Raw genomic sequence first — 27,224 nt, forward strand, 5'->3', positions numbered from 1 at the left:
ATCATCATTATTACTACTACTACTACTACTACTACTGCATCAGACTAGGACTTGGGAGACGAGGATTCAAATTCCAACTCAGCCCTGAAATTCATTGGGTGGCCTTGGAGCAGTCACTTTCTCTCAGCCTAACCTACCCCTCACAAGTTGCCGTGAGTATAAAATGGAGGGGTGCGGAAAAATTAACACTACTGTGAGCTCCTTGGAAAAAAGGAGGAATATAATAAATGTAATGATAAACTTTTTTATATTTAAAAAAAATGCTTTGCATGTAGAAAGACCCAGGTTTAATTTGTTAGCACCTCCCAGGGCTGCTGGGGAAGAAAGACAATCCTGGACTAGACAGGCAAAAATCTGACTCACTGTTAATGGAGCTTCCTACATTCCAGATTTCCTGCATTAGCAGAGTATTGGACTAGATTACACTTGGGGTCCCTTCCAACTCTGATTCAGAAATGAAGTGAGTGCTCAGAAAAGACTTTTCAATTAGAGAGTGCCATGGTTATAGAATTACTTCCCAAGGTAAACCAGCCTCCCACCCAGAACTGGATCTTTAAGAAGGCTTTTATTTGTTAGTGCTGCTTTTTTTAACCAAGATTCTTCAGACTTTTTATTTTCATAATATACAAATTCCAAGAAGACAAACCACATATATACACACACGATATATATATATATGTAAAAATAGAATGCTATCCTGAAAACTAGCATTTAAAATGGTTTATGAATAAAATCCAACACACTGCCAACGTCATGGCAATTCTTTCCTTCTTTCTTTCATAATGGATCCATGTCATCCATAAAACATTACCCTACACTCGCAGCTGTGCACATTTAGCTGAAGTTAACACACACAGTAATAATCCCATATCCCATTCCGCACTTAACTCCAATGCTAACCTATTATTATAACCCAAAAATACATTTTTATGGTTATATGGAATATTATACCAAGTTATACTCTGTCTTTTCCAGATACTTCAGTTTTTATGTATTCTGCTATTTTTATGTAGCGGGCATGTATTTATTTTACACTTTTTGCTAACTCAAAACTAAGTTTAAATGAGTGAAACAGGAAAACAATCAGCAAGCTCAAATTCAATTTTTAGCGCATTATGCCACAGAACAGTTTCCTCAACCTTTGGAGCAGAAATACTTTTGAAAAGAACTACAGTACAAGGAAGTCCCCCCTAAAGCAGGCATAGGCAAACTCCGGCCCTTCAGATGTTTGGGACTACAATTCCCATCATCCCTGACCACTGGTCCTGTTAGCTAGGGATGATGGGAATTGTAGTCCCAAACATCTGAAGGGCCAGAGTTTGCCTATCCTTGCCCTAAAGATGTGTCTCTACAGAGCCAGGTTAATTTTGGCTGCGCACTTCAGGGCTATTTCCCCTGGGCTCACTGAAGTCTGGTGACAGGAACACCACAGGACTTTTAACATCATATCCCCCACCCCAAATCAATTTGCTGCCACAACACTGAGATGTAAGCCAGAAACAACATACCACCTGACCTAAGCCCTGCTCTCAAGAGACAATTACTTCTGGCGTTGGCAGGGCACTTCAGGGGAAGTGCGGATGGGGAGAGGGGGACATGATTTCATCAGGGATTGTCACAGGGTGTCCTCAAGGGGTCTACTCTTTTGAGAGTGCTGTTAAGTGCTCCATTTTCTGAAGAGTGTGAGATTCTCTCTTTTTTGCTGCTTACTGTTATTTATAGCAGATGCTGTTCTGCCGCCTCTTTAAAGTACAGTGGTACCTCAGTTTTCGAACGTAATCCGTTGCGGAAGACCGTTCGGCTCCCCAAATGTTCAAAACCTGAGGTGCAAAGGGCGGCTGCAATTTCAATGTAGAAAATTGGGGGGGGGGGGCTCAGCAGAAGCTGTTTGACTTCCAAAGCACATTCAAAGACAGAAGCATTTATTTCTGGGTTTTCAGCGTTCGAAAATCAAAACGTTCAGCTTCCGAGACGCTCAAAAACTGAGGTACCACTATAACTTTATTTATCTGTACTGGAGATAATTTGATTTAAAACTACAACCTAAAAAAACCAGGGCTATATATCTTTTAAATATTTAACACTCACTCCTGTTCCAAAGAGAAAAGAAATATTTCTGCAGAGTGTTGTGAAGTTTCAAATCACCTCCCCAACTATGAAATTTACTGTGTGGCACCTTGGAAGGTCACACTCTCAGCCCAACTATTCTCATCATTGTTGAGATGCTAAAGCACTGCTCTGAGCTCCGGGGACAACACTGGGAGGAATTTTACGGTCATCAGAAAGCAGTGCATCAGAAAGACTGCCATAGGCCATTGCATTGACGACTTCCTCCGGATCTGTAACAACAGAACTCACAGGAAATACGCTTGGGCAAGTAAATGAAAAAACTCAATGTGTTAGCTTGGGTTCACAAACTGCACTGCTTGCCTCATTATGTGGGGCTTCCTGTGTGGTTTTGGGTGGGTTGAGGGAAAAGGAGCAGTGATATGAATGAGCTAGGTCAGCACCCCAGCCACATATATTCTGAATACATGTGACTCCAATCTTGCGAGACAAAAATAATTAAACTGAAGCCGTAAATTCTCAGGCTGGATTCACAGAGGTGTAAGTGGTACTTCTCCAGAGCAATTTTCTCTTTGCAGAAATTAGAGTGCCAATATATCTTTGCTCAATTGAGGTAGCAATTAATGTGGCTTTTGTTAAAATTAAACAGACTCACTTCTGAGCATCTATCTCACTGGCTCGCTCCTTAAATCTTCGCTCGCGCAAAGTTGCTTCCTGCAATTCCCGCTCTCGGCGCTCTTTCTCCAGACGCTGACGCTCCTCCTCTGCTTTCCTCTTCTCTTCTAGTCGGCGGTTCTCCTCATCTTTCTGAAAGGGTGAGTGCAACAAGTCCAAATTAGAAGCAGGCACCTTTGAAGAATAAGTTACTTCCCCCCTTCCACCAGACGTGAATCACAGTCTAGTCACACTATGTTGAAAAATTCACCCAGCCCCTCAAAATTACTAGCTTTGCCTCTGTCATGTCTAATGTAGAAGCACAATGGGGGAGGAATGGAGGAAGGGATCTGTGCCTCTGCCACCCGCCCACTGAGTTTCTGTGCTGTTTATGCAGGAGTGGACTTCACCTTTTTGTGCATCCACATAGAAACAAAGAAAAGGATTGATCTATCCCTTCTCCACTAGCCTGCCCTGTTTCTATGGCAGCTGCGCATGAGGTGAAGTCGTACTCTGCTTGTCCAGTACAGGAACATGGAAATTTGCCTTATACCAAGTCAGACCATTGGTCCATCCAGCTCAGTATTGTCTACACCAGGGTTTCCTAAACTTGGTTCTCCATCAGGTTTTTTTTTTTTCTTCCTTTGGACTACAATTCCCATCATTCCTGACCACTGGTCCTGCTAGCTAGGGATGATGGGAGTTGTAGTCCAAAAAATTGATGGGAAATCCGAGTTTGGGAAAGCCTGGCCTACACTAACTGGCAGCAGTGGGCTAGCGGTGAAGGAACAGACTGTTCTGTCTCTTTGGCACAAGCCCAGTATGTTTCTATATTTGATGTGCCAGAGGTTCGTCTGCTGGGTGTCTAGCACAGTAACAGAGCAGGCTGGTGGCAGGCCTCTTGGTTTCGATGCTTGAATTGGAAGAGAGCGCTTCAGCCACTCTGTGTCTTGCTGGAGAAAGGATGGGGTGATTTCTGTCTCCGCTGTTAGCCTGCTAGATAAAAAGGAGGGATCCTTCCTTCTTCACTACGCAGCACAGAAATGCAGTGGACTCCAGAAGAAAGTGCTGGGCGTTTCCATACCTCTTATGGCCGCCTGGCCACTTGCCTGGGTGAAGCATCTAATTTGCCTATGGTGGCCAAGTTAGAGGTTCAAAATTATGTTGTATTCAATGGTTGCACCTTAGTTCTTTTCCATTTTTAATGCCGACAAGTCGACTTATCACCTTGTTCTCCTTATTCTAACGCACCTTACAAATAACTCATGCGCAGCTCTATGAGGTCAGCACAATACAGAACTCCACCATGAATGGTAATTTCTTTATTTCCAGGGCCCTCCCCTGGAAGGTGCTTCAACGTGCCTCTTTCACAGTAGGACAAATAATTTCTATTTTTTAAATAGCCCATCACATCCTGAAGGTTCAGGACGTATAAACAGAACAATGCTCCATATCCTCACCCACCACTCAAATAATTTATCTGCACAACATTTTTGATTTTTTTCTCAATGCCCAAGTTAAAACTTAGCTCCCAAAACTAGTCCATCTACTGGGCTCAGTAGACTGCTCTGAAAATCGGTGTTCCGAAAATTGTCCAGGGCTTGGACTTTAGAGAATTTGCATTGAGAAGGGAGTTCTGACAGTAGTGAACAACCTACTGCTGTTCTCACCTTTTCTATCTGAACCAGACAAAGAGTTGTTGTCATTAAGAGGGGTGTCTTGAGTGGATCTCAGAGATTTTAATGGAGTCTAAGTCATTCAGGGCTCCACGGGTCATACCCAGCTGCTTTAATTGTGCCTGAAAGTGAACAGAAAGCCAGTGCAAAGGGACTGCTGGCACAACACCCTTTCTGCGGATGCCGGAAAATACTTTGGGCAGGAAGCACTAATATAAATGAAAATGTAACCAAAACGCTTTACAGCCTCTCTGATACAGATTAGTTTCAAACAGACTGTGCTCCACTGGTTTGAAACTAATTGCTTTTGCTTTGCAAGGAATGAGATAAAGCATGCAAGGAAAACATGAGGGAACTGCAAGACCACCCCAGCAAAAACAGGCATCTCAACCACATGGAAGTTGTTCGAATTAAGTACATACCTCTGCTTTGGCCCAGAAGCTATCTTTGCTGACTCTTTTGATCTCGGACATGGCATTAGTTTTCTGGTAGACTGAGCCCTGTTGTGTAAGAGGATCACAGAATTTAAAAAACATCCTTAGTTGCTTTTAGTTCTTAAATAAAATGCATGGAAGCTGCTAAGTCTATACTTCTTAGAGCCACATTATACTGAATTTGGGAAGTGTTAACAAAATATTTCGTATATTCTACTCAAACCATTACAGAGGACATTCAAATTGAGACTATTCCCTAGCTGCAAAGGTCTTGGGGAAGGAGGTAATAAGAATGCATTAAGCCACTTTTTAACTCCCATCTGTGAGCTCAGCTACGCAGGAAAGTGCAAGCATTACAGGGCCAAGTAATTTTACTAGCCAGTCTGCCCATCTACATACTAAAAGTAATAGAAATAGAAATAGCAGTAATAATAGTATTATTTATATGCCACCCATATGACTGGTTAGAGACTGCAAACAAATACAATTCAAGAGTACAGTGGTACCTCGTGTTAAGCATGTGATCCGTTCCAGATCGCTCTATGTAACACGGGCGTGCGTAACACAAACGCCCCCCCAAAGGGAAAAACCCGGAAGTTCGCACGTTTTTGCGCTTCTGCGCACCCGTGCATCACGCGCACTCCACAGAGGACTTCTGGGTCGCGGAGGTCCGTAAGTCGAACGTATGCAACACGGAGCGTACGCAACACGAGGTATGACTGTATGCATTAGCACAATGCTCATTCACAGTAAATGGTGGTTAGTGGCTTGCCAGGATGTGAAAATGTAGCTGCTAAAGAGGAAAAGAACAGAGATAAGATTTTTTCAAGGGGAAGAGGCAACAAAACTTCAAAAGAGCAAGAAAAGGAGGAGGGAAATATTTGCAGCGGGAAGTGCTTCACTGATCAATGAGCAAAAAAAAGTATCTTTGCTTTCTGCAAATCTTCCAGTACAAATAAGGTTTAAAAAAAATGCAAGCAGTCACACCAGCGGCCGACTCAGAGCACACATGTGGGGCAAGGGCAGTTGTGAACTCCAAACAGGATCAGCAGCATTTTCCAGATCCATTCAGAAGTCACAAAGCAAAAGCATAAACTCTCTCTCTAGGATGCAGGTACTGAATTTGTAAACGTCCATTTCCTTTTTGCAAATTTCTTCTTAATTTCCACATTCTTCCACCTACAATCGGTTTCATCTTCCAAAACAGTTTGTTGGAAGGCCGAATTTAACTCCTATAAACACAATCTCAAAAATAACTCGTCCAGATATTAAATAAATTAATCTGAGAGCATGTGAGAAGTTGATTAAAACAGGCAATTAATTTTAAAACCTAAAATCTTCCAAAAAAATATTACAAATAGAAACCTAACAAGAGAAGGAAAGACAATTTACTATTGACCAAGCGCTTCCTAAACCTGATGTCTTAATTTTTGCATAGCTAAATGCTCCCAACATCTAATGAGCGATGTAGATAGATTGGGTAATCCTGGTCAACGAAATGCATTTGACATTTTAAAGCTTCCTTGTGAATTTTTCCAACAAAAGGACCAGAATGCAAGAATTATGGGGCACGTATGCCTGCCCTGCCCCCCCCCCAAAAAAAGGTGGAAGGAAAGGTCTCTAGGTGCACACTGTTTCCCGCAGAGAGGATTTTATGACTAATCAATTAAGACTTGCTTTGCTGGTGTTAACACGCCAGCAGCTATCTGGAAGCATGTCAGAGGGAGAGAGGAAGAGTTCCAGTTTAAGAATACTAATACCGGTACACTGAATTCCAGGGGTTTCCCATGTGCCCTCTTTTGTGTGTCTTTGCTAAGTCCACTTCCTACAGTTTTGTAACAAAAATATACCAATAACAAACTAATGTGTTACTGCAATATTAGCTACTTGCACCATTATGTATTCAGTTTTGATAATTCAGTGAGGAAAAGTCAGATTGTGCTGCAGCAAACGGGTAGGTTGCCCAAGTGGTAGTCTTGAGATAACAGGAGTATCTGAACTGAAGATACTGGTCCAGAGGCATCCCATGTCCTGCTGCATCTTTCTACACCTATTCTCAATAGCATATTCACCTGCATCTTCAGAAGAGGAAGGGAGCCCTAATTCCACCTGTCTGAAGTAACAGCCTTGGATTTTTATGAAAACATAATCTCTGACAGAGGAGATTTTCATAACCAATTCTATACAGTAAATAAGGTTATGCTACCCATCAGATCCCAACGTATTCTTGTAGAATTTGTCATGTCAGTATATATTTCTCTGGAGATCTGAAAAATACCGGTTTCCCTTAAAACCAGGAATGGTGAGTCTCCCAACCCCCCACTGAAGGCATTGCCACCTTTGTGGCCGTAAGGGGTTGCATGTGGGTAGGAAGTGAGACTAACACCGTCCTACAAACACACATTCTATCTCACGCAATTTCTCTTTTTAAGATTCTTAAGAATTTCTTAAGAGAATGAGAGTGCATAGAGGGTGTTCTTAAATTATGGTGATAATTTACTTAAAACAACCCCCCCCTGCCCCCACACATTTATTTTATTTTTTATTACTTTTATGTATAGCCTGCTCTGCACCAAAGAGTGGGTCGCAAAAATGTCACAGTTAAAACAAATTCAGTTTGCATTATTTATTTATTTATTTATTTATTTATTTATTTATTATTATTATTATTATTATTATTATTATTAACAACTGAATTTCTATACCGTCTTTTACCTGCAAGTCTCAGGATGGTTCACATAATATAATCAGAATATAAAACCACAAAATACATAATTATATGTATAATATACATAATAATATGTATAATATACTGCAGGGGTGGCCAACTTCCAAGAGACTGTGATCTACTCACAGAGTTAAAAACTGGCAGTGATCTACCCCCTTTTGGGGGGTTCAGGTCAAAGTTGTTGAGCTTTTTTTTAGGAAGGAAAACCCTGTTTTGGGGGGTTCACGCAAAAGTTGTTGAGCTTCTTAATTAATAATAATAATAATAATAATAATAATAATAATAATAATAATATATTATTATTATTATTTGTACCCCGCCCATCTGGCTGGGTCTCCCCAGCCACTCTGGGCGGCTTCCGTCAAACATTAAAATGCATTTAAAATATCACAGTTAAAAAACTTCCCTTTAGGGAAGAGGAAAGCGATGGTGAGCGTTTTTAGGGAGGAAAGCCCTGTTTTTGGTGGTACAGGTCATTTTAGGGGTGCAGGGCAAAGATGGTGAGATTCTTTTTAGGGGAGCCAAAGTTTTTTAGCTTCTTTGGGGGGAGCCACTGATCTACTGGTGATCAACCACAGACGTCCAGTGATCTACCGGTAGATCACGATCTACCTTTTGGACAGGCCTGTACTACAGAATAGAAAACCACAAAATAAATAAATAAATAATAAACAACCCAATACCCCCACCCCACCCCAAAAAACCACATTTTTAAAGGGCATAGGATGTCAATCAAATCAACCAAAGGCCTGGTTAAAAAAGGAACGTTTTTAAATGAAATGCAAACCCACCCGTGAAAACACAAAACACACCAATGACAAAACAGCAGCATCCTCGCAGGAGGAGAGGAAACACCCGCCAAAAGGCCTGGGTAAAGAAGTGCACCCTAACCAGCGGTGAAAAACCAAACAACAGTAGTGGAGGGCACACATCAGAGGCCAAGGCATTCCACACAAAAAGCCCTCCTGTGTACCACTGCCCCTCAAACCACAGAGGGCAATGGCAGTAACAACAGGGTCTCCCTGCTGATCTTAACACCTAGGCAGGTCGATGTGGGAGGAGGCATTCCTTCAAGTCATTCATGTCTACCCCACCCACCCCCAGCCCCCTCATTCAACCCAAACTCACAAACATAACACACATACAATTCATACACAGCAACCTAGTTGCATTCTGCCCTCTCGATCCATCAGGGCGAGGGCTGCCTCCCCTCCTCAAGCACGGATACCTTTTGAAAGCATGAATCCTGGTGGCTTTTTTATCAGCTGGGATTTCCAAGAGGTTATCAAGAGGCTGGAAAATAGCACTGTGAGGGGTCTAAGCTTTAAAAAGGTAAGATTTGAGACTATATGGGTTTTTTCTGTCACCTTACGTTAATAAATCAGTTGCCTCATTTAAACCTCCTGCAACAAACGCTACCTTAGGGATTTCTTTATACAGTATATCCTTTATGTACTGGCTTTATGGTGGAATGGCTATTCTTCACTTTCAGTTTGGTTTTTTTTGCATGCTTATTGAAACCAAATAATAGTAATATTTAAAGCATTGTTTCTGAAGACTCCATCCTTGCAAAGAGCTCTTCCCTATGCCTGCTCTCCCTGGGACACCTTCCAAAAACCTCTCCATGACCCTCACTTCTCACTGGGAATGACTTGGAACGGAAGAGGTAGGCCTGCCAGAAGCACTGCGAGCCCCCAGATTCCCCGATGTTTTTTTTAAAAAAAAAATCTGACAAAATCTAATCCCTTGTCTCTTCACAACACGAGCTCCTAAGTTAAGGCTCCAAGACAAGCTGCTTCTGTGAAGCAACACATGCCATACAAACTATGCCATGCGATAAGCCTTCGGTGTAGGGTATTTATTTTAGCTCAAGGGCCAACAATAAGTTCTCAGCAGCCCGACCAGTCCAATCACCACAATGTTCCACAACCAAGAGCTACCAAGAGCTCAGAGCAACTCACCACTGGAGTCTGAGGACCTGCCTCCTGGAACTTGCTGCCTTCTTTATGAAAGTTGTAGTTTGCTCCAGAAGCCTTGGCCACTTTCTCTGTGATGGTATCCGGCTCCACATCCTCGTCGGCCCGAGCATTTATTGTCACATGAGCACCCTGAAATGAGATGCAGAGAAGGGAAAGCTAGAGGGCAGGAGAGCATCATCAGTCAGTGCAAGACTAAGTCCTGCTCTAGCGAAGAGCAATCTGTGGACTCTCTCTCTCTTTTCTGCCAGAACGTTCCAACACAAAAGGACCCCCCCCCCCAAAGGTGGCTTGCATAAAAACAATTTCACTAGGGTCGTTTCCATGTTCCCTCCCCTTCCAAAAAGTACCTGAATGCTCTGAAGTGGTATTTCCTTCCCCATAAGCTCCAACTTTTTGTAGCTTTTCCGCTACTTTAATCTCATCTTGCATTCCTGACTTCTGGCAATAAGCAGTAACTCAGCTGCAAATGTCTTAGTCTCCACCACCCATATCCCCTAGGACTGCACTGTGCAGAGACTGGGGATGAGAAATCAGAAGTTTCCAGTTGTGCTTTAGGTGAGCTGCTGGGTGATGAAAGTAGGGCTGGGTGATGTATTGCTATATAGTCCAAAACCGTTTGAAGTCCGTATCGTGATAACTGTTTCATAATTTTTGACCTGGCAATATATGTGTGTGCTATGCAAAAATCACAATGTTTGAAAAAACGCGAAGCCAGCCAATGCTTCTCTCGACTCATGCAACCCCCGTTAACTCTGCCGGCTCAGCAAACCCCTGCCTCCTGCAGAGGTAAGTGAATCACAAGAGCAATGCAAATTGCAAGTTGCCTGTATGCAATGGTCTGAGAACCTCACTACATTCGAACCTATTTCCTACAAATGTCAATCTTGTGCGGATACATACAGTGGTGCCCCGCAAGATGAATGCCTCGCTAGACGAAAAACTCGCTAGACGAAGGCATTCGTCTTGCGGAAGGCTGCCCCGCTAGACGAAAAAGTCTATGGGGCTGCCTCGCAAGACGAAAAATGTTTGTCTTTTTTTTTTTTCGTTTAGCGGAGCGCGGCTGTCATTGCCACTTCGCTAGAGGAAAAAACCACTTGACGAAAATTTTCGCAGAACGAATTATTTTCGTCTAGCGGGGCACCACTGTATTTGGAGGTATTGTGGTCCTGAGCTGTTTAAGGCTTTATAGGTCAAAATCAGGGCTTCGAATTGGGTCTGGAAACTAAATGGAAGCCAGTGCAGACGGGCCAGGATGGGTGTCAAATGCTCAAACCATCCTGCCCCACCTGGCCACTAAATTATGCACCGGCTGAAGTTTCTGAACAATCTTTGGAGCCAGCCCCATGTATAACAAACCGCAGTAATCTAACCTAGAGGTTACCAGAGCATAAGACAACAGAAGTTAGGGGCGCAACTGGGCTCAGACATATAAATTACTAAAACCCTTAGTCTAATCCACTCCTGCTGCGAGGAGAAAAATCCGTATGGATAAATCTTGCCCTACCCCAAGTGCTTTGTATGTGGGTCAGGAAATTAAAAACAGATGAATACAAGAAAGTTTCAAGGAGCTCAAACTGTGTGGATGTGATAACGGGGAAATATATGGAGGATTGCTGTCCTGCAGGAAGGATGCTTACTGAATGGCTTCCGACTGGTTAGTGGCTATTCCAAGTTGCAAGAGCAGTTCTGCCACATCAGATTAAGCAGGGGTCAGCAAACTTACCACGCCTAGGGCCGGTGTCTCCAGCGCCGATCGCTGGGAGCGTGCGCCCATATGCGTGCGCACACGCTATTTCCGGTGCACATCCGGGTCGGAGGAGCACCAGAAATAGCTTGTGCACATGTGCACGGGCCTCCTCTGACCCGGATGTGCACCGGAAATAACACTTGCGCATGCGCACAAGCTATTTCCAGTGCTCCTCCGACCCGGAAGTGGGCAGCCACGCAGTGCACCGCGGGTAAGAGCTGGCAGTGGCAGTGGGCAGTGGGGGTTGTCGCGGGCCAGATAAGTCCCTCCGGCCTTATCCGGCCCGTGGGCCTTAGTTTGGGGACCCCTGGATTAAAGTTCCATCTAGTTTTGCAGCTGGGGTCCAATTAGGTTTCAAGACTAGCACCGCCTGTCTGGGAGCTGCCTATTCCCTACTGCTTGATTTCTAATCGGGAATTACAGAGCACTGTTAAGTCTCCAGTGCTCTCCCCCACCCCAAAAAGTGACTCATAGGAGGTCACCCCACAAAACCTCCTACCACTCAGGGAGCACAGAGGTCCACACACCCCAAACCCCTGATACAACTTGACCACAGAGCCATCTATATGGGAGGGCATACAGCTGAAAGGAAAGGCAAAGATGGAAAATAAAACTGAAGATTAAATACCTTTAGGAAGTTTGCTACAGAGCTGACATGGTTGGCGCAGGCTCCCTTTCTCACATCATTAACGCCTTCACCAAACTATGAAAAGAAAACATGAGGAGCTTAAGTGGGGAGTGGGGGGGGGGGGAGAGACACCACATATCACGGGTTATTTACTTTACTTCAATAGTTGCCAACTGGCAATTGAAGATGGGAGGAGGAAAGAAACATTTTGAACACACATGGAGACAGACGTGGGTAACAGCTGGATTTTATATTTCCAGAGAGCTTTTTTGGGTGGGGGGAGTTGCTGATAAATCATTTTATGTTCCTTCTTCTCCACAGGTCTTGGTGTAAACTGAAACCAGAATATCATCTAACAGAGCCTCCTTTCCCTGACTCTTGTGCCTCTTGTGGCATTCCATCTTGAGTCCATGACCGGATGCAGATGCCATGGCTTCAACAGCAGGCATGGTTCTTTTCAGCTCCATCCTGCTTGGTTTATCATCTAGCACTATGCTTCCCCAAGTACTGCAGTTGAGATTGACACCCTGGAGTCCATGGGACTACGAATAAAGACCATAGGGTCAAAAAGGGCCTGAGGTAGAAAGGAAGTTTGCAAGATACAGTGCAAAAAATTAATGAGAAACGTGAGCCTCAGAAATAAAGAATATGCACATGTACAAAGAGCTCCCCTCTTGCCAATGAGGAACCTCTGTATTTAATGATTCTGTAATACAACAGTTTTCTCAGACCATGCTGCTTTACTGAAAAAAAACATGCATACAGGTGCACGTTTACTTTTTATATTTTAGTTGTACTTTATTTTTTTCAAGTTTTGACTCTTAGCAATGGTGATTTATGGTTAATAAATGTTGATTATATATTGATATTTCTTGGCATCATTTCATCTACGCTCTTAAGAATTTGGTTTGGGGTTGATGACAACTTTATAAACTGATCAAGGGGTCCATGAACTGAGAAGCTTGGGAAACCATGAACTAGAAAGTTTATAAAAAGATCCACGATTTGTTGTTAGATTATTTGGACTATAATATTATTTGCTTAGGAGATTTCAATGGCGCAGTTTCCACTCTGATGGACAGATCACAAAGAACCAAAATTACAAATGAAGGGAAACTGCCAAAAACTTTCTTTCAAATGATTGATAATCTGGAATTAGTTGATGCATGGAGATTAAAGAACCCGTTAGAAACAGAAGCAACTTATTTTTCAGAACCACAACAGTCGTGGTCGAGGCTCGATTATATTTGGATATCGAATAGCCTAGCATCAAAAATTCAAAAGGCAGTTATTTGCCCCAAGACTTGCTCAGATCATAATGCAGTACAATTGGATTTAAAACTCCACCCAAAGGACTCATTTAGATGGAGGATGGACGACACACTGTTTAGAGACTCCAGGCTAGCGGAAGCCGCAGTTAATAAGATAAGAGACTATTTTCAGCTAAATCTTAATCAAGGAGTGGAGAAGAGGATTGTGTGGGACGCAAGTAAAGCAGTAATGAGAGGGTTCCTAATAAGTGAAAAAGCGAAAAAGAAGAAACAGCAGAATTGGGAAAAAGAAAAATTATTGGTCGAGATTAAAGAGAAAGAAAGGAAATTAAGAGGACACCCAAAAAACGTACAAATTCAGAAAGAAATAAAAATCTTGCAGTCCCAATATTCTAAAATTCTGAACCAGGAAATTGAATGGAAAATTAGATTAATGAAACAAAGAACTTTTGATTCAGCTAATAAATGCGGCAAAATGCTTGCCTGGCAGCTTAAAAAGAGACAAAAAGCAAATACCATCACGAATTTAAAAGAAAATGGAAAAAATGTGGAGAGTCCGGAGGAAATTAGGAAATGTTTTCAGAAATTCTACAAAAAGTTGTATAAAAAAGATCCAATAGAGGAGAAAGAGATCGAGCAATACTTGGAGAATAATGGTTTGCGTAGAGTCCCAGAAGAAGATAAAATATCAATTCTCAACCACCCAATAACAATACAGGAAATAGAAGATGCAATTAATGAAATGCAAATAGGGAAGGCCCCAGGACCAGATGGTTTGACAGCTAAGTACTATAAAACATTGAAAGAATGGCTAGTCCAGCCGTTAAGAGACGTATGCAATGGTTTATTGGAGGGAGATAGGGCTCCTGATACATGGAAGGAAGCGTATATTACACTTATTTTAAAGCCGGACTCAGATAAAACACAAATGAAAAATTACCGACCAATATCATTGCTAAATGTGGACTATAAGATCTTTGCTAATGTTATGGCCAAGAGACTGAAGAGGTTGCTGAAGGATTATATCCACAAAGATCAAGCAGGCTTTTTGCCTGGAAGACATATTAGTAGTAATACAAGAAACATTGTGGATATTTTAGAAAGATTGGAAAAGAAGATTAATACCGAGGCAACATTAATGTTTATTGATGCGGAGAAAGCCTTTGATAACATTTCTTGGAATTTTATGAAGAAAAATTTGGAGAGAATGGGAGTCGGTCAAAAATTTCTGAATGGCATAAATGCCATCTATACAGAACAAAAGGCAAAAATAATAGTAAATAGTGTAATATCAGAGGAAATAAGGATTGAAAAAGGTACAAGACAGGGCTGCCCTATCTCCCCCCTACTTTTTATTACAGTCCTGGAGGTCCTCCTGAATGTGATTAGAATGGACAATTCGATAAAAGGAATAACGGTGGGAGAGAAAGAGTATAAGCTCAGAGCATTTGCTGATGATGTGGTTTTATCCCTACAAGATCCTGAGAATAGCCTTCCAAAGGCCTTAGAGACTATTGATAAATTTGGCAAAGTAGCAGGTTTCAAATTGAATAAAGCCAAAACGAAAGTCTTAACAAAAAATATGTCACAAATGCAGATACGAAAATTACAAGATCAAACTGGACTAAATTTTGTCAAAAAGGTGAAATATTTGGGGGTGAATATGACTTCAAAGAACACAAATTTGTTCAAGGACAACTACGAAAAATTGTGGAATGAAGTTAAAAATGACTTGGAGATTTGGACAAGACTGAAACTTTCCTTGTTGGGAAGGATTGCAGCAATAAAGATGAACGTACTGCCAAGGATGTTGTTTCTATTCCAAGTGTTACCAATAATCGACAGAATGGACTGCTTTAAGAAATGGCAAAAAGATATATCGAAATTTATCTGGCAAGGGAAGAAACCCCGAATTAAGTATAAAATTCTGATAGACTCTAAGGAGAGAGGGGGATTCTCCCTGCCAGACTTGAGGATTTATTTTGAAGCAGCAGCCTTCTGTTGGTTGAAAGACTGGTTTAAACTTGAAAACACAGATGTGTTAGACTTGGAAGGACATGATAATGTGTTTGGATGGCATGCGTACCTATGGTATGGAAAGGTTAAAGCCCACAAGGCGTTTAAAAATCATATTGTTAGAAATGCCTTGTATCAGGTTTGGGTTCGAAACAAAGACTTACTAGAAAGAAAAACCCCCAGATGGATTTCTCCAGTAGAGGCGAAGGCGTATAAGAGACCAAATATGTCTGCAAAATGGCTGAAATATGCGGATATACTGCAACAGGAAGGCCAAACCTTCAAGATGAAAAACTATGAACAAGTAAAAGAGGGGGTCTCGGACTGGTTGCAGTATCATCAAATTAACGAAGTTTTTAAAGAAGATAAGAAAATTGGCTTTCAATTAGAAAAATCCAAATTGGAAACAGTATTGATAGAACAGGACTCTAAAAACCTTTCCAGAATGTACAATTTGCTGCTAGAATGGCATACTAAGGAGGAAATGGTAAAATCGGTGATGATTGACTGGGCGAAAGATGTGGGTCATAATATAATGATGGAGGATTGGGAGAAGTTATGGAAAGAAGGTATCAAATTTACGGCATCTAATGCTTTGAGAGAAAATATAATGAAAATGATATATAGATGGTATTTAACTCCAGTAAAACTTGCTAAGATGTATCATGGTATGAGTAATGAATGTTGGAAATGTAAGAAAGTAGAAGGTACCTTCTATCACATGTGGTGGACGTGCCCGAGAGTAAAGGACTTCTGGGAGAAAATTTATAATGAGCTTAAAAGAGTGTTTAAGTACACCTTTTCTAAGAAACCAGAGGCCTTTCTTTTGGGCATAACCAATCATGAGATACCCAGGAAAGATAAAGTTTTCTTTATGTATGCCACAACAGCAGCTAGAATTCTCATCGCAAAAATGTGGAAAGGTGAAGAGCTACCTACAGTTGAAGACTGGCAAATGAAATTGATAGACTTTATGGAACTGGCTGAACTGACCGCGAAGCTCCGTGACCAGAGGGAGGAGAAGGTGCAAGAGGATTGGAAGAAATTTAAAGACTATTTGAAACAACGTGAAAAGTTAGATATTTAAGTGAAATCAGACATTATAAGAGGCTATAGCAGTGGATTGTTAGTGTAAAATAGCAAAGAAGAAATTAAAATTTTGTATTAAAGTAAGAAGATAGATTATGGAATTAAGCTTATAGAGACAAGATAAAGATGATTTGTTTTGATATAATGGTTATTGATTAGTGATGGTAATGAGTTTTGAAATTATGTTTACTATGATAAGCTTATGAGGAGATGTTAATATTGCTAGACTAGGAAGATTTAAGGTGAATGTAAGGTAATAGTTACAAAGTTACTACAGTATATTAGAATGGAACGCTGAAGAAAGGGTGGAGGAGGTCCTTTATAGGATATAAAATAAGATAAGATATATGAGATATTTTTCTTTTTTGTCTTTTCCTTTTTTCTTTTTCTTTCTTTTTTTTTTCTTTTCTTCTTCTTCTTTTATGTATAATGTGTATGGTAATGTATACTGAGTAATGCTGTTTTTTCTATTTCTATTTCTACTTTTATTATTGGAAAATTTAATAAAATTCTTATAAAAAAAAAAAAGAAAGTTTGAAAACTATTTTGCGACATTTTGGCTGGCCTAATAAAGCCGTTGTCCTAGTATAGACATTGAAGTTTGACCAAAATAGAATTGCTGAAGGGACTGGACTCCAATGGCACTTCTCTACAAACTGTTTATGTTAACTATTCTAAGAGAGCCATTTATCATTACAAGATCCAGCTCCTCGGCTGTAGACCACAAAGAATGGGGTGAAAAGGATGCACAGCAGTCTGAACTAGGAGGCAAAAAAGGTTGAAAGTTTGCAGAGCCTGAATTCTAAATATCACTGGTGTAAAAACTCCCCACTAAATTCTCAGATTAAAAAGTTAATGAAACAGTTTTAGTTAATAATTTCTGTCAATCTAAATGTTAACCTAAACACTCCAGCTATCCATATAAGTATATTGAAAAAAGCAAAACACAGTTTATGACATCAGCTACACATTTCATATTAATGTGGTTTTTCCAGAGAAGTCTTAGTGGTAGCGGCTGGCAGTTTCCATAAGGCTGATCATACTTCCTACAACTTTTGCCCCACTTTCTGCTATCTTGTTTTCCTTCTAGTCAGCTGTTTGCTCTTTCACTGAAGTTTCCTTAACATTTGTGCAGAGAATTTGCAGCAGCTTTGCAAGGCCCTATTTGGCAATATAAAATGACTGCTTATAGATTATATATATATACATGTGTGTGTGTGTGTGTGTATATATATATATATATATATATAGTGATTGCAATTAAAACATTTGATTTTATACATCTTTGTTAAGAAAGTTAAGTTAAAATAGGACTAACATCATAGATAACTTTGCACAGGACTGCAGCCCGTGTTGGTGGCTTTTTCATCATCAAGGCAAATGCTGGAGGCTCTCTCCTCCCCTTGCACATGGAGATTAGCCATTTCCAGTTCCCTATTTGTGGCAAGCCATAGATCAATGTTTCACACAAGCAAGCACACTTGCCTGCAAAGCAGGACCAAACATTCATTTGCAGGCAGGCACAAAAAAAGAGTCTGTTTGGACAATCTGCAAACAACTGTCACAAACTAGGATTGGTACTGATCTCTGTGCATGAGGGGAAAGAGGAAAGACCCTGGATTAGGGTTGCACCTGAACAGCCGCATTGGTACGTGTTATACAGCTGGGATCTTAGGTGCTGGATTTTCTAACACTGGTGCCTTACTGTGAAAGGGCTTCATCGTTTTCATAACGAAGGATACATCCCCTAACTTCCATAGCCAAACAGAACCATATTCTACATACCCAATTGATGAGCACATATTTAGGCAAGCCAGAGTTCGGATCTTTCACTCTGCAGAAAGCATACATCACTTTCCCACTATTGAGCTCTTCCACCATCTCCTCCAGGCCACCATCTGTATAGTATTGTTTGACAAGAAGAATGACAGGTAAAAGTCAAAGCAACGGATTAACTTTGTCAACAAAATCCAGTATGCAAGGACAGGACAAAGATTAAACCACACTGCATAAGAGGTAACATCCATTAGCTCAAAGTGTTTATAAAGGTAGGGGCTGAAATACAATGTCACACATTAAGACTGCTCATACTTGCATTAGTGCAGTGAAATGCGTGGCTTCTTTCTTTCTTTGCTGTGAAAAGATGGTCCCCACGCAGCTCACAAAACTGCCCTCACTGAAGCTTTCGAAACTCCATTCAGTTTCAAAACGCTTGATATGCAGCATTTGGGGTGTCTTCTATTCAAGAAAGCCCAAGTCTAAAGCCCACTGGATACACAGAACTAGTTCCATGGTTATTTGGAGCCTAGCCTTTGTTTATATAAACCTACTAACACAATTGGCCTTCTACAACATGCAGAGGTAATGTAGCAGACAAAATGCTGGGATTTGGACATGGGAAACTCTGCTCCAAATCCCTGTTCAATTACAAACCTCACTGGAAGATACCAAAAATAAACCAGTCTCTCTCAGCCTAATCTACCTCACACGGCTGAGAATGTAAGGCTCATTCTTTTGCAGCAGAAAGGGCAATCAACACCGGACATTGCTGCAGCAACGCAGAAACAATGCAAATGACCACAGATGATTGACAGGGGGTGAAGGTGATGTCACCATATTGACAAGCGGGCACGGCTGAGCAAAAAACTGCCTTATGGGTCACAATGGACTCCAGGCCAGGCCAAGAATTGCTCGCAGGCCAGACCGTCACATAAATTTGATAGAACAATGGTATTAGGAATCGTAAATTATGTTGTTTCTTTAGCTCTTTTCAGCATACAATTAAAACAAAAGATAACAGAGTCATTATCTCCTATGGATTTCTACCAGAATAATAAGCAGAATTATATGAAAGCTGCTATCGGAAGAGCAAATACAAATTCCAAGGTAACCAAAGGAACATTGTTGGTAAATTGAACCACTGAGGAAGGACAGAACGTTCGTCTAGAAATATTACTCCACCATAAAATATTCAGGAAGCACATTAGCTGAAAGCATGAAGACATTTAGGATCCTGCTGTTTTCCCAGAATTCTTGCAAAGAACGCTTGGGGAACTCAGTTCAGAAGCAGAATCTAACAGTTACAGATACCTGTACTTTGGAGATTGGGCAAAACACTACAGCACAATCCAGAGCGTAGTTAAGGACACGCTTCAGTAGGTGCAGGATCTTACCCCTTTACTTCCAACACCACCCTGTCCCATTCTCTCTCAGCACTAAGCCTGCCAGTTCTCACCACTAACAAAAAATTACAGCAAGAAAGCACACCTTCTACCTATTTGGATGGTTTCTATTACTTGTGCATTCACAACTTTGCAGAGCTCAGCAGAAACAAGTCTCACCATGTTCAATAGGACTTACTGCCAGTTTAAATGATCTCAGGAGTTGAACCCTTAGGAAAGCATAGGGTGAAGATAGACATTTTAAAATATGGCAGAAACATGCATTCTGTGCCCTGAACAGCAGTTACACTGAACAAAGCAAAAACATGTTCCGTTGACATATCCCACACTTCAGAATGCAAGTCTATCCACTCATAATTTGCCCCTGCAATTTTGCTGCTGCAACAATTTCGAAGGCAAAGTTCACTTTTCCACAAAGTGCTACTCCTTATGCCCTCATCAGATATGCTACCTTTTATTTGAGAAACTTTTTAATTTTACAGTTAACAGGTTCGTCTTAAAGCTGTTTTCTTTTGACAGTCACATATTTTAATTCCCTTATGTAGGAACCAGTCATCTCAAAACACAGGTCAAATTTGAAGAAGCTAACTTCTCAGGCCCAGACCACAGCTGAACTTTAATTCTTTCTCACCCATCAAATCGCTTCCCCACCCCCCCCACCCCAACCAAGCAAGCTGCTTCCCTTTTTCTACAGCTGAAGGAGAAGATGTTTTAGATGAGCTGTCTTCAACATGGAGCTTCTCCTTTTCTACTGCCTTCCTATTAAGATTTCCAGGAACTGTGGTCTCTGCCCTTCATAGCTTGACAGAAGGAAAATTGCTTCTGTCCTTGAAGCTTTATGATAAATAAAACAGTCACTAATGAAGAAATTGCACCTTCCATCATTCTATTTCCCACACACCTATTAAAAGCGCAAGAAAGACTGGTCTCAGGCAAATTAAACTTTTTTTATTGGAACCATCAAGGGTTATTGACTTGAAACCTTTCCTCCGACTTGGTTCAGACATAACCAAAACATGGCTTAGCCCTAACCATAGTTTAGAATCCACATCATGGCTTGAAAACACTGAGCAAATTATGATTTAGAAATGTGTTTGCTTTTGGTTTCCCTGTCTACTCAGAAGTAAGTCCCACTAAATACAATGGGGCTTACTAAGTACGGATAGGTTTGCAGCCTTACTCTCTTCTAGACTTACATTTTTACTAATTGAAAGGCAGCTAACCTTTAACATTAACCAGCTGTATATAGTATTAACACTCCCATGACTATAATATTTATAATAAATGAAATAAACTACAATAATAAATAGGGGGGGGGAGCCTGAATGCTTCTAAGTATGCCACAGCTTGCAAACCCAGGCTGAACCAACTGGATTTGCTAGCTGAGCACAAACCATGGATTACCAATTCATAAATCATGGCAAAGCAGAAAGGATTCCTTAACCTCCACTACTGCATGTAATTTATGCCACAGGGCATAAGTACTGAGAAGATAAGTGAAAATTTCACCAGTAACAGAAATATTTTGCCTTTGGACATCTACACCGTTTTGACAATTGATCCTGTTATGCTGAGAGAAAAGATGCAAAAACATATCCTAGCCTGCCTCACTTTTACTTTAAGGTTTCTATGCAGGCATTGCTGAAAAATAAGTGTGCTTGCCAAGGAGTTAAGTTGTTTGAAATTGCCATTTTATACAGAATTCCTCACATACTGTATTTAATCTTAAATCAGGCATTCTGCCTAGTAGTTAACTTTCTTCCTCTGGAGTTTCTGTTTCAGACACTGAAGCACACACAAAAGGTTTAATTTATTTTCAAAATGGCCATGTAAACTATTAACCTCACCGCTTCACTTCCATACTGTATTGAAAACACACTCGAGATAGAATGCCTTGCTTCCTTTCCCTTGACAGAGTGGAGGTGTCGTTCCACATTGCCTCCCACGCTCCATTTTACTGAACACTTCCCAGAATCCTGCTTGTTTCTGAATGAGCAAAAACAGGCAAAACACTCAAGAAACTGGTCTTTTCATGGTGCATGCAGAAAAGGGAGATGCTTTTAGAACAATGTCAAGAGAGATAAGACTAACTGGGCCACAGGGCATGTTGCATTTGAGTAACAGAAAGCAGCTTGTCAAGCAGCACTCCTCCAGAAATAAATGCAATCTTCTCTATAAACACGGGAACACAGACTATCACAAAAATAAAATCCCCAGGCCACTTATATAGTAAAAAGCACACTTCTCATAATGCACTCACCTCCTGTCCCAGCCACTCTCAGGTCATTGCTGTTGCCCTCATAGGTAAACAGAGCCCTGAAAACAAAAAGGCAAAGGATGAGATTAAAGGGAACTGCTTAATCCAAGATAACATTTCATGCATCTGATGAAGAGGATTCTACTCCATGAAAGCTCATGAAAATAAATAAAGGTTAAATGACTGAAATAAATGAACTTTTCCACGATATTCTATTTTTTTGAGTTTCACCTGTATTCCAGTTGTGGATCTGCAACTCCTTGCATCATTTCCACTACTCCATCGCCTCTCTGCCTCATAATTTCTTACCTCCTCCTGACAAATACCCACTTCTCCAGCACTGCCCCAGCTACAGAGTCACCTTGAGCACCATTTGGTAGAAGGATGGAGTGCAAATTAAATACATGATGATGGTAATAATAAATAATTTCAAATCCAGTGTTATTACTGCATCTCCTCACCATGCAGAATTCCCAACAAAACTTTTTTGCCACCCATCCCGTGTAGTTACTGGGGTTTTTTTCCTGAACTGCCTGCCACAGCAGCTTTGGACATCTAAAGGCCAGTGCATGACCTGTTGCCAGTTCTCACTTGCAGGCTTACTCCTGCACTCCAACACATGGATGAACTACACACCTGGCGTTTGTGTGAACCAGCCCTAAGACTGTGACTACATGGCCAAGGCAACATCCCACTGTATAGCTACAAGATGCTCCCATGTTGGACTTGCACATTTTCTGACAGGATTCGTGTGCTCTCAATAGCTGCATTGCAGGCAAAAATTCGAAGGGTAAAGCGCCACACACTTCATTTATTCCTGCTGTGCAGCTCTTAAAGGCACTCATACCCTAATGGAAGAGAAGTAACAGCTACCTTCCAATGAGGCTCAAGCGGTCAGACCTTTCCCAGTCCTGCATCCTGTGTTACTGAACACATTACACCAGACAATCTACCTCAGAAGTAGTCAGCAGCTCCCTCCCCACCACAAACAAACATTAAAAAATGTGCAGAGCACATGCTTTTGTTTGCATGTGGTTTGTTTTTTTGCTTTGATTTATATTGTTTGCAAATAATTCTCAGACAGCAACGGACTGTATGCTTATATGCACATGACATTATCAATTCTCAGCCATAATTCAACTGCAACTGTGCTGCACTGCAATTTATATTAAAACGCAAGTCCCTTTAGAAACCCAACTGTGCATGACAGAAGCTTCAAGCAAGGCTAGAAAAAGATGGAATTCTAATCTTGAACAGCAGAAATCGTCTGCATTGCTGACCTGGAACAGCCTCAAGGGGCTTGCTTCTATACCTCATACTGTACTGCAGGCATGTCCAACAGGTAGATCATGATCTACTGGTAGATCACTGGATGTCTGCGGTAGATCAGTGGCTCCCCCAAAGCAGCTAAAAACTTTGTCTACCCTAAAAAAACTCAACATCTTTGCCCTGCACTCCTAAAATGACCTAAACCACCAAAACAGGGCTTTCCTTCCTAAAAAAATCTCAACAACTTGGACCTGAACCCCCCAAAAGGGGGTAGATCACTGCCAGTTTTTAACTCTGTGAGTAGATCACAGTCTCTTGGAAGTTGGCCACCCCTGCTGTACTGCAACCGTGAGTGAAATAGAGTTGCCTTTTGTCCGGCCACATCGCATTGTGGCACAGCCTCAACCCAAGTCGTCACCTGCTTCGTAACCTCACTTAGTTTCAAGCAAATGGTCCATCCAGTCCGGCATCCTGCTCTCACAGTGGCCAACCAGATCCTGTTAGAAAACCCGCAAAGAGGACCCGAGCACAAGATTACTCTGCCTCTCTGTGGTTTCCAGAAACTAGCATTAGTGCCTCTGGCCACGGATGCTGCTAGCCTTCATGGCTAGTAGCCACGGATAGCCTTACCCTCCGTGAATTTACCCAACCATCTTTGAAAGCCATCCATGTTGGAGGTCATCACTGCCTCCTGTAGCTTAACTATGCAACTGCATTAAAAAGTACTTTAAAAAAAAAGCTGTCCTGAATCTTCCAACTTTCAGCTTCATTGCATGTCCATGAGTTCTAATGCTATTTGAGAAAAAACTTTTCTCTATCCACTTCCTCAGTCCCATGCATTATATTAAAGACTTCCATCATGTCAGTTCTTGCTAGCCTTTTCTCTAAAATGCCCCAGATGCTGCAACCTTTCCTCATAGGGGAGTTGCTCCACCCCCTTGAACATTTGGGTTGCCCTTTTCTGAACCTTTTCCAACTATCCACTCTGAGGTGAGGTGAGATCAGAAGAGAACACAGTATTGTATTCCAAATGCAGTCATACCATAGATTTGCACTGTATCAGCAGTTTTATTTACAATTCCTTTCCTAGTGATCCCTAGCATAGATTTTGCCTTTTTTCATTAGGGCAACATTTTCACAGAGCTCTCCACAATATCCCCAAGGTCTCATTCCTGATCAGTCATCACCAGCTGAGATCCCATAAACATAAACATATATGTGAAAATGAGATTTTCTTTTTCCGTTCACTCACTCAGTGTTAGAAACTCAGATACATTAGGCCAGTGTTTTTCAACCACTGTTCCGCGGCACACTAGTGTGCCGCAAGATGTTGCCTGGTGTGCTGTGGGAAAAATTTGTTTATTTGATTCCTATTCAAGAGAATTACTTTATATATAGTCAATATAGACACAGAGTTAAATTTTTTAACATTTTCTAATGGTGGTGTGCCTCATGATTTTTTTCATGAAACAAGTGTGCCTTTGCCCAAAAAAGGTTGAAAAACACTGCATTAGGCCTCAAATACCTCCTTAAACCAGGGGTACAGTTGCCAAAACAGAGTGTCTAGTTGCCATTTGGGGGCCAGGTGGCTCGAAAGTTGTATTTTTCTTTAACTTGGTCACGTCTTCACTGGGTCATAAGTAGCTGATTTTGGAAAATGCTCAGCTAGGATAAACCCTTTTGAAGATCTTCACAATCTCTTTTTGCTTTAACAGCCCTGAACAAATTAGTACTGTATCATCAACAAACTTGGCCGCCTCACTGCTCACCCCACTTTCTACATCTCTCCATTCAGAGAAATGTCCATTTATTCCTACTCTTTGGTTCTGGCTACTTAACCAATTCTTGATCCACAAACAGACCTCTCTTCTTATCCCACGACTTCTAAGCTTACTCAGTAGCCTTTGGGGAAGTACGTTGTTGAAAGCTGTTGGAAAGTCCCAATACAGTACACTATTCTCAAACCTATCAACTCTTTCTATATGCTTGGTAACATTCACAAATAACTGTAGTAAGTTGAAGAGACAGGACTTGCTCTTACCAAAGCCATGCTAGTTCTGCTTCAGTAAAGCTTGTTCTTCTATATGCTTGCTTATTTTATCTTGAGCAATACTTTTTGCCAGTTTCCCCAGGACAGATGTTAATTAAGCTAACTGGCCTGTAATTTCCAGGGTCCCCTGGTTCATAGTTGTTGTTTTTAACTGGAGTTTCACTGGCCACTTTCCAGCCCTCAGGTATAGAGGCTGACCCGAGGGGCAAGTTACTGTTAGAAGATCAGCAATTGCATAATGTACCCTAAGAATAGGGTCAAATGCAGATTTTGAGGGGTGGGACATCAGTGGGCACTGCTTTGGCATTTGCTCGCCATCTCCCTCTAGGCCTAATCCTCTAAATACTCCAAAGAGTAGAGTAAGGCAAATGGACGGTGCTGCCTGCGTACTTGGAAAGGACTGATAAAAAGGCTGGGATAATTAAGGAGGAGAAACAGGTGCAGGCACCTTGTAGATGCAAGGCAATGCATCTTCCGGATATACGAGCCACTCTGTCCCAGCTCCTGCCAACTAAGCAGTTCGAAAGCACACCAGTGCAAATTGATAAAGAGGTACTGCTGCAGAAGGAAGGTAAACGGCGTTTCCGTGCACTCTGGTTTCATTCATGGTGCTCTGTTGCGCCAGAAGCGGTTTAGTCATGCTGGCCACATGACCTGGAAAGCTGTCTGTGGACAAACGTTGGCTCCCTTGGCCTGACAGTGAGATGAGCGTCACAACGCCATAGTCGCCTTTAACCAGACGGTTGTCCAGGGGGTCCTTTACCTTTAGCATCTCTGGAGTTTTCACATAGGTCAAGCCCTGGCCAGCTCCTCACCCATTCTAGGAACGACACCCATCCACAAACCAATCCCTGTGAAGGCTAAACCCTTCCGCACTGCCACTCCCCACTCCAAAGGCACCAGCCCATGCGTCTCTCTTGCCCCACGCCCACCCTGCAACCTCCCTGCAGAACCCACAATGCCATGCCATCTTCTCTTTGAGGGGGGTATTGTTGTCCCCCCCCCCAATTGAGCGGTGTATAAATTTCAAGAAGTAACAGATAGGCCAGCTCCCTTCTGTGCATAATTGCACACGCACCCCAAAAAAAACAAAATGAAAAACCACCACGATCTTGCACGATCTCACCTTCCTCTCTCCTTCTCCCACCACGCCCTTCCTGGCGTGCAGAGTTGCACCCAACTTCTCCCCGCACCCACAGCCCGGGGCTCGCGTGGCCCGGCCCCACGCCGTGGATGCCAGGGGTGCCACAGCTTGGAACCGCGCGATCGTGGGTGCCAGGGGGCGTTGGGTGCCGTGCAGCGCCAGAATGTGTGGGTGCCCGGCCCCCCAGAGCCCCAACCTAGGCAGCCCCACGTGCATGGCCCTGGCGCCGAAAAGTGTGGGTGCCCGTCCCCTTGTGTGGGTGCAGAGCCCCAGGGAGCCGCAACCTAGGCAGCCCCACCTGAGCCCCACACTTGCCTTCTTCTGCCCAAGACACCCCCCCACACACAACAACAGCACCCCCGTTTCACGTGCGCCCCATCCTCCCGTCTCACCCGCCCCCCAGGCCCGCCATCCCCTCGCGCGCCGGAGCCTTCCTCCCAGCCCCACGCCTCCTCGCAGGCCCGGCGCCAAGCAGCGAGGCAGCCCTCCCGTCAGCCGAGCGCCGGGTGGGGTGCAGCCGGCGAGGGTCCCCGGCGAGAAAGGAAGAGGCGACTCACCAGTCCGTGGGGCTGGCCGACGCCACGACCTGCCCGTAGGCCTCCTGCAGCGCCGGCCCGTTCCGGCTCAGGTTCAGCGCCATGAGGAAAGAGGAGCCGCCGCCGCCGCCGCCTCCCTTCGCTCTCCTCAGCCGCTGCTGGCTCAGCCTCGGCCGGCTTCCGGCTCCGCCTGGCCTGGCGCTCGGAAAAAGGGAGACCTGCCGCCGCCGCCGCCTCAGTGGGGCGGGGACGGCCCAGGAGGCAGGCGGGTCGGCGCCGCCTCGTTGCCGGCTTCAGCGCGCCGCCTGGAGCTCCCGAGTTGGGAGACCTAAATTATTCCAAGTTGAGGGGTTTTTTTAATTTTAAAAAAATATTAATATATTAAAATTTATTAAATATTCTGCTCTACAATTTAGAATACCTATTTAAACATCCTTAAAATATATTCTTCTTCTTCTTTGCTTTTGAGTGCTTTATTGATTGAAAACTTTATAACA

General features: G+C 42.5%; 1 protein-coding gene across 3 annotated transcripts in view; it reads right to left on the minus strand.

Moving 5' to 3' along the window:
- Positions 1–26,933, minus strand: part of DBNL (drebrin like) — a 38,248-nt gene extending 11,315 nt beyond the window's left edge. The window contains exons 1-7 of one of the 3 annotated variants that reach the window (XM_033171430.1): positions 26,749–26,933; positions 21,732–21,787; positions 18,075–18,187; positions 11,914–11,988; positions 9,521–9,667; positions 4,820–4,897; positions 2,723–2,874 (exon numbers count right to left, since the gene is read on the minus strand). In XM_033171430.1, the coding sequence (XP_033027321.1) occupies positions 2,723–2,874; positions 4,820–4,897; positions 9,521–9,667; positions 11,914–11,988; positions 18,075–18,187; positions 21,732–21,787; positions 26,749–26,831 (704 nt within the window). In that variant the 5' untranslated portion in view covers positions 26,832–26,933. The remainder of the gene's footprint in view (positions 1–2,722; positions 2,875–4,819; positions 4,898–9,520; positions 9,668–11,913; positions 11,989–18,074; positions 18,188–21,731; positions 21,788–26,748) is intronic. The other 2 variants (XM_033171428.1, XM_033171429.1) reach the window with 2 other exon arrangements.
- Between the last annotated feature and the right edge of the window lie 291 nt (positions 26,934–27,224).

The sequence above is a fragment of the Lacerta agilis genome, chromosome 15, assembly GCF_009819535.1.
Source record: "Lacerta agilis isolate rLacAgi1 chromosome 15, rLacAgi1.pri, whole genome shotgun sequence".
In the NCBI taxonomy this organism is placed as follows: domain Eukaryota; kingdom Metazoa; phylum Chordata; class Lepidosauria; order Squamata; family Lacertidae; genus Lacerta; species Lacerta agilis.